The 12,963-nt window shown below is 46.3% G+C and overlaps 1 protein-coding gene across 2 annotated transcripts in view; it reads left to right on the top strand.

Annotated features, from left to right (window-relative positions):
* Positions 1 to 90: 90 nt before the first annotated feature.
* Positions 91 to 12,963, top strand: part of OXSR1 (oxidative stress responsive kinase 1) — a 97,483-nt gene continuing 84,610 nt past the window's right edge. The window contains exon 1 of one of the 2 annotated variants that reach the window (XM_032695647.1): positions 91 to 280. In XM_032695647.1, the coding sequence (XP_032551538.1) occupies positions 211 to 280 (70 nt within the window). In that variant the 5' untranslated portion in view covers positions 91 to 210. The remainder of the gene's footprint in view (positions 281 to 12,963) is intronic. The other variant, XM_032695652.1, reaches the window with a different exon arrangement.

The raw sequence follows: 12,963 nt of genomic DNA, 5'->3' as shown, positions 1-12,963 counted from the left end.
CATGGGCAGGTGGAGGCGGCGGCGGCGGCCGGAGTCGGGCCGGCGGTAGCGGCGGGAGAGGAGGAGGAGGAGGAGGAGGAGGGGGCTCGGCCGGACTTCGGCCGGGGTTCGGAGGGGTAGCCGGGGCATCCGCGGCGCCTCCTCTCCGCTCCCTCACCCCTCGGGGTCGGTCCCCTTCGCGGCGCGGAGGGCGGCGGGCGCGGCGCGGCCATGGCCGAGGAGCCCAGCGCGCTGCCCTGGTCCATCAATAAAGATGACTACGAGCTGCAGGAGGTCATCGGTGAGCGGCCGTGGGGGGGGTTGAGGGGGTGCGCGCAGCCCCTCGCTGAGGGGATGGGGTGTTTGGGTCTCCGCTGAGGGAAGGGGGGTGGTCAGAACCCCCTGAGCTCAAGGGGGGTCCTGTCACACACACCCCGCCCAGGAGTGGGACTGGGTGACCCTCCTCCTCAGCTGTGAGAGGGTGGGAGGGGGGGTCTGTCTCCCCTGCCCCGAGGGGTCTGGGGGACCCCTGTGCTGAGGGTGGGGTCCTGTCACACACCCCCTGCCCAGGAGTGGGACTGTGTGCCCCCCCCCCCCCCTTCCCCTCAGCCAGGGTGTGAGGGGTCTGTCCCCCCCGCCCTAAGGGGTGTGAGGATCTGGGGTGCCCCTCAGCTGAGGGGGGGTCCCTGTTGCACACCCAGCAAGGAGCGGGACTGTATGACCCCCCGCTTCAGCCACGGGAGGGTGTGAGAGGGTCTGTCCCCCTGCCCTGAGGGGTGTGAGGGTCTGGGGGTCCCCTCTGCTGCCCTTCCTGACGTGTGTGAGGGACCCTGGCAGGGGAGTGTGGGTCTGCCCCGTCCCCAGCAGAGGGTTGGGCTGGTCGCGGGGACACCCCCGTCCGGGTGTTACCCCCTGATCTCTGCCCGCCCCTCTGTGCAGGGTGTGCGGATCATCCTGCCGGGGGAGCGGGACGGGGTCCGTGCTGGGGGGGCTCTGCTCCCCACCACGGTGTGGTTTGGGATGTGCTGGGTGTGAGGGGGTCAGCAGGGAACTCCACAGCTTAGCCCCGATCATTTTGGGGCGGTCACACCTCTCTCAGCACTTTGGGAGCCCCGCGTTGCTTTGGTCCTTGCGTGGAGGGTTTGGTAGAGCCGCCGAACGAGCCTTTTATCCTGGGATTTTGCTGCTGCTGTGCGTTTTCATTCATTGTCCTCACAGCTCGAGGCCCCAGCCCTTGCTCTCTCCATTAAATGATTTTTTTTTTTTTTTTTGCTCCTTCCTCACTCTCTCTTCACTTTAAACTGCCCAGTTACCAAAGGCCTCCCGCTGTCCTGATTTATTGGCTGTCTCGACCATTTCGTTGGGGTGTGTGTGAGGGATATATTGCTCTGGGGCGAGTGTGTGACACATCAGAGGTGGTGCCACAGGTGACTCTAAGGTCAGTGCCTCCCGTCTCCCTTTCCGGAGGCGCGGAATAAAGCAGGAGGTGGCAGGGCAGGCTCCTGGCCAAAGGCTTTTAGGAAGGAGGTTAATTTTTGGAGTAATCTCTCTGAGAGTGCTTTTATTTGAAGTTTCTAAATGACGTAGCGCTGTCATGCCCAGGCTTTCCATCTCTGCCTCGTGGGGAGGCTTGTTTTGTGTTAAGGAAGGTGGGAGAGTTTGTGAGAATGCTGTTTTAAGAGATTAAATACTTGGCATTGTTTAAAAGTAGGAAGGAACTAAAGCTGTGGAGGGGGGGAAATCCTTCTGGAAATCCCTGTTGCTCTGTGGGATCAGGCTTTGTCCTCTCCCTTTGCTTAGGGGGAGCAGCAGTGCTTTAGGAAAGGGACAAACTCTCTGTAAAGATAGGGAAGGTGTAATCCTACAGACCAACCCTTTAAACCTTCTCTGGAAAATGTGCCCCGGGGAGGAAGATGTTCAGCCTCTTTGAGGAGTGGGAGATACATGAGGATCGGGAGATACAGGTGTGGGGAGGAAGGGGCAGAACGTGCCACCCATTTACCCATTTCCTGGGGAAAGAGAACTGGATTTGTCTGTGTAGGAAATACTTCCTTTTCTTTTGAGAGCCTGCAAAGGGTTGCTGTGGTGGCACAAAGCGAGGATTTGGACCTGAGTATCCAAGGATAGGAGCAAATGGACAATCTGCCTCTTTGTAGCTGGCGAGCAGGGTGGGATGGGAACAAAAGGGAATGTAAATACACTTCTGCTCTTGGGAAAACTTGCTGCTGGAGAGGCACGTCCCACCTCAGAGCATTAGGAGGAGCACAGAGATGTGTTGTCTCACGTTAACTGACAGAACTTGGGGAGGAATCAGTAAAAAGTACTTAATTTCTTCCATATCTTTTCTCTGTCCCTCTGCAAACCGAGTTTCTGGATGTCGCCTGCGCACTCAGGGGTTGTGTTGGCATTCTGGCCTGTGATGGAGTGTACACTGAGATGTGTATATTGCAAACATATGGTTTCTCTTTTTAACTTTCCTGTCCCCCGCCCCCCCTTTACTCATTTCAAACACTGGTGTGTCTGCCAGCGGCCTGGATGGAGATGTGACGCAAGTTTCCTAGCACGTATATGATTTGTGGGACAAAATGTCACTGTGTTAACTGAGCTGGACTGCCTTGCCTCCTGCTTCATGTCTCCTGTAAACCTCAAGGGGTTTTTGGTGGGTTTCCTTTTTTTTTTTTTTTTTTTTTTTTTTTTTTTTGAGCTCTCTTTACTAATGTAGAGCTGTAAAGGTCTTTCAGCACAGAACAAAGAGGCGTCCTGGTGTGGAAGGAGATGAACCTTGCACTGGTGCTTTTAAAGGATTTAACTTGTTTTCTGATGAAAAAAAAACCCCACTACTCTTAAAATTTAGAGTAAATTTTGAGATTATCAACTCAGCTATTTTTCCACATCGGAATTAAGGAAATCCACGTGTAGTCTAATTCCTTAACTTGTGGTGGTTTTGCCTGAAAATTGCCATATGTGGCTTTTATTGGATGTGGATGGTTCCATACTGTTTTGGTGCAGGAATTGAAAGTACAGGTTTTCTACCTGCAAAGAGAACTTCTACTATAAAACTGCCCTCCTGATTCTGGCTAATACTATAAAAAAAGGGATTACTCAGCACTGGGGATGACTCATGTCATTATAAAGGTATGGATTAATATCTGTGTTGATTGTGCCTGGTTAGTGTTAATAACTGCTGAGTAGCCTCCTTAGGCTTAAATAACTTCTAGTACATTGAATTCAAGGAACCTTGATCAGGATGAGAACCTGACTTCAAGTTAAAAAAGGATAAAGTGGAGCTGGGGTAGAGGAAACAATTTATAAAGCATTTCAGTGACATGTCCCCCCAGAGTAGCCATAATTTTGCAGGTGAATAAGGCCTCTGGAGATACTCAAATTTTCATCTAAAAAGCAGAATGTAGTCTGTACTGTGCTGATGGTTGTGAAGGTGGTCAGTCTTCTGAGCGTGGATTGCATATAAATCACTGCAGTCTTCTTTTTGAAGCCTGAAAAAAATTTGACCCCATGCTGCTTGTGCTGATCAGATACTCGCACACGTGGGTTCCCTGGATCTCACAATTCCTGTTGGAAATGCTGGGTAGCAGTAGTGAAGTTGGTTGAAACTGGGTCATTCTTGTTTTGCTACTTTTTTGGAAAGATGAGAGCTGTGCTGGCTGTGGCTGTTTGATTTAGGAGCATCCCCTCTGCTGCAAACAGCCTGTGCCAGAAGCAGGAGATAAATTAGTGGTGGGAGTGCTCCCGTGCTCTGTTCCTGTGCCCTCTCTCCCCTGACAGATTCCTTTGCAGCGAGATGAGGACAGCGCAGGCTACATGAACAGATGTGGTGGGAGTTTCTTATCCCCTCAGAAATCAAGCCTAAATTGAAAATTGAAGTCACCATTTACAGAATGATTAGGATTTTTAATGACTGCAGTTTCTGTAGCTCTGGAGTCAGGCTTTGCCTGTGAACACGTTGATCTTTTGGGGTTGAATACTTAGGTTTCTAGCCACATTCTTCCCAAACTCTACATGTGAGCATACGTGGCCTGTGTGGGAGAAATTTTCTTTTGCAGGTACAGAGGAAATTCTTAGAATTAAAATTTCCACTTTCCCAAATTTTGTCAAAATATCTGTGGTCACCCATCTGGTGCTTGTGTAGTTGTCTCATGCACTGAGAAAGCACTACCATTGGAAAAGAGCAGCCTGTAGGTGTTCACCAGGTACAACAGGAGTCTTTGGATGTAAAAACCAGGCTGGAATGGGAGGCTCTTGTCCAATGATAACTTTTTAGGTTTCTTTTTTGGAGCATGGTGTTGGTTGCTACCTGTGGTGCCCATGTGCTGGCTGCACCCAGTTTCACACGCCTGACTATTTAAAACCCATTCAAGAAAAACGTTACCCTCTATAAAATATATCTGCCTGAGCTCTAAATGGAGTGTTTAGGCTTCAGTCTTGGTGCCATATGTTTTGTTTTAGCATTTCCTCACGGATTCCCACTCCTCCCCCCTAGCTTAGCTGAGCAAAATTGATTCCTACACCGTATTCCCAGTATTCAGGCTGCTTAATTCATTTAAAGACTTGATTTTTGTGCTCATTTTTCCACTTAAAGTTGGTATAAAATCCTTTGTTGTTTTGTATTATGTTAAAGCTTATATAAAATTAACTTTGGGCAAATGTAGATATGTTAAAAAAAGTGTGAGTGGTCATTCATAGTATTTGTTCTGCTTGGGCACTGAAGTGGGAGATGCTCAGTGCCAGTTTCTCAGCTGCTTGAGTATAGACAAATATACCTTGTGTGTTCCTGAGTGTGATGGAATAGCCAGGCTACTCCTCTATCCAGGCTACCTTTCGTTTGGATGCTTGGCACATCTCATTCCTGTAAGACCTTTGATACTGTTGCCCTACTAAAACAAGGTTGAAGTGAGTCACTTTTCACCTCTGGGGAGGTGGAAGCAAAAGGTGTGTGTGCGTCTTTGTTTAGTGGTTTTGTTGTTTGTGCCCTGATAGGAAGAAGGATAAAATGCACAAAGCAGCGGAGTGAGGACTTAGAAAGCCAAGCAGTGGTGAAGGAGGCTGGCTGGGGAGAATACATCTTTGTTAGCCTTGCCTGCTGCTTTGAGGGGAGAGCAGAGACAGATCCCACTGCTTTCAGCTATTCTGGGATATTAAGGAAAAAATCAACATGTGGGATGCTTCATGTGGAAGTAGCTCACACTTTCCTGTGACTGGCTTCTCTGTAGCAGTTGCATCCAGTACTGTTACGTACCTGTACTGATTAATGTTTAACACTTTCATTTCTCAATAATCTCATTTAAATAGTTTCAGTTTAATTCAAATCTCTTGGCTGGTGCTTGGACGTTTTGCTGTGCTGTGCTCCTGAGCACACCTGAGGGGTGGATGTGCTGGCTGACAAATGCACGCCTGGGAGGCTTCTTCCTTCTGCAGCTGATGAAATCTTGAGGAGAACCAGCTCTTCCCCAGAATGTTTGTCTGTTTAAACTTGGCAGCACCTCTCTTCTTTCCAAGTGTTAGCAGCTTGCCCACCAAACCAGTGTCTAGAGATGTAATCTTTTAATAAAAGTTGGAGCTCTCCAAAGTGATGGCAATAACAGTGGGTCTTATTGCTAATTGCGTTAGTGAGTTGCAAAAAACTACATCTTGGTCGAATTTTCTTGGAAGATTTCCCCAGAAATGCACGATATCCGTCGTAAATCTCTGCAGCAGTAAATTTAGCTGTGGACATGCTAATGGAGTGCTTGTAAACTCAGTGTTATTAAACTTTCTTAATAGGGAGAGACAGACTTGAGGGCTTTGTGGGTGTAGAAGAATAGCTGTTGGAGCAGTGGAATTTGGCATTGCAAAATCTTTGAAATATCAGGATGCTGGGACTTTCCAGATGAGTTGAGCCTGTTATCCTGCGCTCCCTTTAGAATCAAACAACTGAGACGCAGATATGAAGAACTTGGCTCTCAAAGTTGCTGCAGTTTCCTGTGAGTTCACCTAAGGGAGTTCAGCCTTGACATTTCTAAAAAGCACGTGAAACTCTGTCTCTCTTCCTGGCAGCCACACGGGAAAGTCTCGGAGACAGGGTTAGGTCCCTGGCTGACAGGCAGTCCCCGCTCTTTATCAGAAGGTCATTATCGCTCTTGGTGTGTGAGAAGGGATGTGGTGCCTCTGGTATGCAAAATAATGCATATGCTAATGAAGGGAGCTGGGCTAAGAACAAAATCACACTTGTCTGACTTGAGTAAGACAAGATCACTTCAACAAATGGTGTAACTACAGCTAAATGACAGCAGGGGTACGGGTACCTGTCTGGGTCTGTGGTACTGCTTCAGCCTCTCTCATGTTCCTCTCGTGCATGAACATAAGCGAAGGGACTGACCTTAGTGTGGGATTCTGCCAGCTGTGAGTTTGATCCCTTAGGTTGTCTGAGAGTGTTGTTTGCCTTGAAACTCTGCTCACGTGTGGGGTTCTCATGATGATCATCACAACCTGCATATTCCTTGGTTTTAACTGTATTAGGTGGCCCTGTCACACAGTGCAAGAGGTAGGGATTTGTGGTGATCCGAGTGCAAAAAATAAAAATCCAGTGTTTCTTTTCACCACTACTCAACAGCTATTTTTTTTTTTTTCGAAGTCCTTCCACCACTTCCCAAGGTTCTTAAAGATTGTTGTTTCCTGATGTGCATCACCTCACGCAGAATTTTTGCTTAACACAGATTTTCTCGTCGTTACGAGAAATTCCATCCTGAAAAAAATACTTGGTTATGTGTAAATTTCTACCAAACGAGAGTCTAATGTGCCTTGCAAGGATTTCTGAGGCCTCTTTGGTTCTGCACACTGTGAAGTCTGCGGGGGACAACTGTCTTCAAGTCTTAAAGGCTTCACAGATCCCACCCATGAATGAAGCACAGAGTAAATTCAGAGCACTGATTCACTTTCTCACAAAATTACCATTTTAGCCAAATCTTCCTTCCACCTCCCATCCATTACAGTTTCATACAACTTGTACTGAATGCTCGTGAAACACCACCTTCAGACTCTTATAACTCAGGGAAATTAAAATGCATTTTTGAGGGAATACAAAAAAACTTTTCTGAATGAGGTTTTAATTTTCTACCAGATTTCAGTTTTCTGCTCTGTCCTCTTTGTCTTGAGAGTTTGGGGTGGGGGAGAGAAAAAATTCTTGTTTTGTTTCATTTCACTGTTTCATGCTAAGCTGACTTAATAGCATTCTCCCCAATGGGTAGGCAGGAAATGAGCCTATGTAAATTCATTCTAGAAAGAAAAGGCACAAGCAGCTGTTAAAGAATAGTGTGAGTTAAAATACTTCAGTGATCATTTCTTACTGTAGTAAATTCTCCTCGGGTTTTGCCAAAATTTTACTGTTTTATGGTCATGAATGGTAATTTAAGTGCAAACTTGACTCTTTTTCCTGCTAGCACCTTGCTATTAATAAGCTGTGTGGGAGGATGGTGTTCTCTTTTCATCCATCCACAGAATTGAGTTAAGTTAAAACTGTGGAGTGAAAATTTGACCTTGAGTACCCACCTTACTTCTGGTGAGATCTGACTGAGCACGTGGCTTGTCCTGTGGTATCCTCTGCTGGCTTGTTGTGTGGAAGAATTGTTGTTTTTCTTCTGGGAGCACAGTTAATTGACAAAGTTTTGCAGTTCATTAGAGGTAAGAGTGTTGTCAGGTAGGAAAATGTCTAAAAAACTAGTTGTGAATGTGGAATTGTATTGAGGTGCTTGTGGTCAGGGTGTGAGATTATTGCATTTTGTGGCAATTTGCCGTGTGTTTTGTAAAACTGATGTTTTCCTAAACACTGGATGAAAGCTCCATAGTTACTGTTGGACAGGTTGTGCATTTTCATTTTCAATTGGGTCTAAATTAGTCTCTTGCTCATTTTCAGTCTTCAGGGTGATTTCCTTAGGTTCCAGGGTTTATTCCAGCTCTTCTGAAAAGGAAGCTTTGAAAACAGTGCAGGGAGTAGTGGAAAATGATGGTATTTGAAAAGTGAGAGAGTGAGTTAATGGCTGTGGGATGAGAGCACTTAGAGAATATTTTTCTTAAGAAAATTAGTTGGTTGTGCTCTGAACTGATACCTGTTGAGGGAAGTGAGGCAGCTGAAACTGCAGTTGGGAATTTCAGGCCATCTCCAGCTTCAGGCAGGCAACACAATATTAGCTTATCTCGATGGCTTGAAAACTCGTAAATTAAAGACAACGCTTCTTGTCATGGAGTAAGCACCTTTCCTGCAAAATCCACAGGGAGGGATTTCATGATGTAAATTTTCAGAACAAAGCCAGAAAGCTACTGTCACTTATTTTGCTGAGACAGTGCTAGAAAGGACTCCCAGGGTCGTGGAGCTCAGTTGTGTGCTCTAGCTGATGCCAAACTGTATAATCCCTATACCGAATTAATGAATGCTTGTGCTTGAAGGGGCACATGGGGGAATTACCGGCACACGTTCTATTAACTGCTGGAACCTCCCTGTGACCCTGTCATCGCTCTGTGAAACAGCTGCTTAATGGATTCCCTACGACAGTGGGAACTAACAATGCCTTGTCTTCTCTAGCACGTGTCTGTGGCTCCGTGGTTTTCTTGCGCTGCTTGCTGTACGTTCAGGCCGTATCTGCAAGGACACTTCCCTGTGAAGGCACAGGAGAGCTGCAGCTTGGTGTTCCTGCTGTCTCCAAACCTTAAAGGTGTTGACTACAAATGTCTCCAATCTGTGATTCCTTAAGATCTGTCAGTGAAAATGGAGTCCTTCGGAAACCTGATGTGTTATATGTCTTCATGTCCTAGGCCACTTCGTGAACCGTTCTGTCTCTCACCATACGAGGCAGTCATAAAAATTGTAGAGTCATGGGATTATTAAGATTGGAACAGACTTTTAAGATCATCAGGTCCAACCCTTACCACAGCACTGCCATGTTCACCACTAAACCATGTCCCCAAGTGCCACATCCACACGTTTTCTGAACACTTTCCAGGATGGTGATTCCACCACTTCCCTGGACAACCTGTTCCAATGCTTGACCACCCTATCAGTGAAGAAATTCTTCCTGATAATTAACCTGAACCTCTCCTGATGCAACTTGAGGCCCTATCCTTTCATCCTGTCACTTGTTACCTGGGAGAAGAGGCTGACTCCCACTGGGCTACCTCCTCCTTTCAGGGAGTTGTAGAGAGTGAGAAGGTTCCCCCAGGAAAGTTGGAAGGTGAAGCTGTAAGTTCCATCCCTTCACTAAAGTAAAACTTGTCATTGTGGATGCCAAGTGCTGTCTAATAAATAACTTGGTATTAACAGCTAAGAAATACCTTGGTATTGACTTCCACCAAACTGTGCTTTGCTGGAAAAAGTATCTTGAGCATGAAGTATCTTTTTCCTGTTGAACCACTCACCAATGCAAATCTTATTTGAACAGCTGAGGGGCTGATGGACTGGCAGCCTGAGCACAGTTATTTGTCCAGATCCTAAGGCTCAGGATGGTTCTCATTACTCTTGGTTGAAGAATGTAATTTTGAACCAGTGGGCTAATCTTGTGTGCTGAACAGACTAATAAATATGGAAAATATTTAGTAGATATTCCCTGAAAAGAAAGGATAATAGCCTTCGAGAGAGGACGTATCTGATACTTAAAAGCTTATTTACATAAAATAACCATGGTACTATCAAACATCTGCACTGTGTGCAGATAGATTGTTCTGTTAAGTGGAATCCTGGCCAAATAAAATATCCTCTACAGCTGACAATTACATTTGAGACAGAGTTCAGAGATAAAGGTTGGGAGGGAAGAAAGGAGAGTGCTGGCTTGGCTACTATACCAGCTCTGTGTTTTAAGCCTTGGTAATACCTGATGACAGATAGCATGATATTTACATTGCTGCATATACCATAAAGGCAACTGGCAGTGATTAAAAGGGAAGGATGAACCTTCTCCACTAAAATTGCTGTGTTTGGAAATGAGATGTTTGAACCTGCTTTCCATCATGTGGAATTAACACTGCATAGCTGCAGTGCCCTTTAAATTAGGCAGGGATGTTGGCATGAAATCAAATAAATATAATTGGTTTCAAACTGAAAATCTAATTTAGGCATGCTAATAGCATCTTAAGTAAATGTGGCAGGTCACGCAGGACTTGTGTAACTGGCCCTTGGAGCTTACTGTAGTTATTGCTGTGGGGAAAATGGTCTCAGAGGTGTTCCCCAAATCACCTGGGCACCTTAGGCAACTGGAGGGTGTGTCCTTAAGGACATGATGGAGATGTGTTCTAGCCTGGACTAACTTGGGATATCCTGGGGGCTGCAGGAGGTTGGGCATACAGCCAACAGCAGCACCCTTGTGTCCGTGCTTTGGTGTTTGCAGTGGAAATGTTGAGGGAGTATCAGATGGGCTGATGCTCGTCCCTGGTAATCCTTCTCTCAGCTGATACCTTCTGTGGCCAGTGGCTTTTCTTCCTGTCTGTTTTTTTTCCTGGCATCTCTTGTTCTGGTGTGGAGTGTGATGCTGGGGGGCTGCAGCTCTGTTGTAGGGGGGCAGCGGAAAGCCTGGCTCAGCTGGATGTGCTGTAAGCTGGTGACTGCTGGTGCAATCACACAGCAAAGTGACCCAGTGACAGCTTGGTCAGATATCTTGCTGACATACTCTGTGTGGCCGGCCCTATTCCCCACCCTCTGTTCCAGTCCTGATCTGTGTTATATTGACAGGCTGATGATCATTTGCTCTCCAAACCTGTCACTTCCTTGCTTAGTCTGTGAGGATTCTCAGCCGGAATGTTTGCCAAAGGTGGAAAGCAGATGACGTTTTTCTGCATTCAGGGCCTAGGAGATATCGAAAGTGTTTTGAGAGAACAATGCGGTGTGGGGTGGGGTGAAAATTTCCATAAAGCTCCCCTTCCTTTCTGCAGAAACCTTGGCATTGAGTCATTTAGATTACAGTAGCTAGATCTCCCTCCAGCTTAGAAATCAGTGTCATTTATTTATTTATAGTGTAGAGTTCAGTGGGGCCATGGGGAGATGTGTCCAGCTGTGGGTGCTGCCCATCAGTTGCTGATGGCTCTGCAAACTGGACTTCTTACGAGTGCCTGGATGTGGATTTGTGTTCTTCCTTCCGAGTCTGAGATGCAAGTTAAAGACCTGGACAATAAGTCTGCGGCATCGAGTGTTTCTGTATTGATGGACCACTGGATGGGAAGGCTGTTTAAACAAGTGCTGGCAGCACTGTGTGATCTTTGCTGGCTTATCATCCCTCTCCACTGTACACAGAGCATTGGGAATCTTGAGAAATGCATTGTCTTACATGGGCAGAAACCTCTGAGCTCTGGGCACAATGTGTGGTTTTCAGTGGTATTGTCAACAGCGAGAGCTCTGTCAGGATGGTAAATAACTCACTGTCAGCAAGTTTACGTGCAGTTCAAATATTTTGGCTCTATTTCTAATTGGACAGTGGAGTTTCAGAAATATGTTTTCTCCTTATTTTCTGAAATTCTTTGAACATGCTGGGCTAACACTGGGATGTCAGTTGTCTGTTGGACACTGCAGATGCTGACATGAATTGAGCAAAGACCCAGGCTTTGGGGAAGACACGTGATGGAGACTTAACAGCAGAAATCCCTCATGTGTGAGCACTGTTTGAAATCATTGGCCATGCAACTTGCACAGAATCACAAACTACCTGAGCTCTGGCTGTACTGGAATAAATGATCAGAGGTAATTACAAAGATACACCTGCAATTTAAATGAAACAAACAGGAATTCACAAATGAAAACTCTGCTTTTCCCCATTCCTGTTTCCAATTCTTTCAGTAAAAGTCCTAGGCTGTTGCCATCAGATGTGTTGGTGCAAAATAGGAGTCATTTGTATTTAAGCCTTAATTTTGTGCCTGAACATGTTACCTCCCAATCCTTGCCCTTTCTCAGTGTGTTGTGCAGCACATGCCCCTGTGTCTTAATGTACCTGCAGCCACCTTTGGCTTGAGCCCAGCTGAATGTTCGCAGCACTTGGCTGTGCTCAAGGTGAGCCTGAACGAGGCATGAACGTGCTGCATTCGGTGGTGTGAGTTAGGCTGTGCTCAAGGGTGGGGTGACATTTTGACATTGACCACATGGAAGTATGAAGTTTTGAAAGAGTTTATTTAAAATAGGGTTGAGTTATTCTCCTCAAAGCTTCTTCCTCAGAAATACAAGCATGACCACTGTCTTGTAAATGTGGGAGTTCAGCTGTTACACCTGCCTGCAGGACTGTTGCACACACATAGTGCAGGTGTCTTCATGTGTAGTTAGGGGGGATTGCTGGTTTTCCTCCACCCCCCCCAATATGGGTTTTAAAATTGTCCCCCTCACAACTTCTCAGTTAAATCTGCTTTTGCTTTCTGGCTTTGCTTATGCTTCTCTGATTTATTTCTTCCCTGCACTGTATCAGCAAGTATTGCTTTACCTCTTCTTTACACAGTATCTTCCCATATCTGCTGTGGATCAAACGCTGCATGACTGGAGTGCAGAGAAGGTGCACAAAGTTAAACCTGACCTCTTACTACCTCTACCAGTGTTCTAAATAGGGTATTATCATCTTGTGCTGCAGCTTGTAAAGAAATAAATGTAAAACCCTGGTTCTTCTCTTTATGGCAGATACTGTTAATAGTAAATCCGTATTGGGAATGAGTGGTGGAAAGGTGTCTGGGAGTGAGTGTGGATGTGTTGGCACAGCTCTGGGAGCTTCCTGGTGGTAGGTGCACATCTGCACTCCCTGTGTTGCTGTGGGAGGGCAGCTCCACACACTCCTGCTTTTGTATCATTTTTGTGTCTTGGCCATGGGTTCTCTGCTGCTGCTTTAGTTTCCTGTAGGTTTCCCAACCAGGCACAGAGCAAAACCAACTGAGTTCTGCCCTACTGATATCGCTGCTGCTCACAGTGTCTCTGACTGCATTTAGAGCCACTTTGCTGTTTGGGTTTGCTCTGAGCAGTGCTTGAGGCACCCGAGTGAC

Source organism: Chiroxiphia lanceolata, chromosome 1 (genome assembly GCF_009829145.1).
Source record: "Chiroxiphia lanceolata isolate bChiLan1 chromosome 1, bChiLan1.pri, whole genome shotgun sequence".
Classification (NCBI taxonomy): Eukaryota; Metazoa; Chordata; class Aves; order Passeriformes; family Pipridae; genus Chiroxiphia; species Chiroxiphia lanceolata.
Note: the sequence above shows the minus strand (reverse complement) of the source record. Positions and strands in the feature narration are given on the sequence as shown.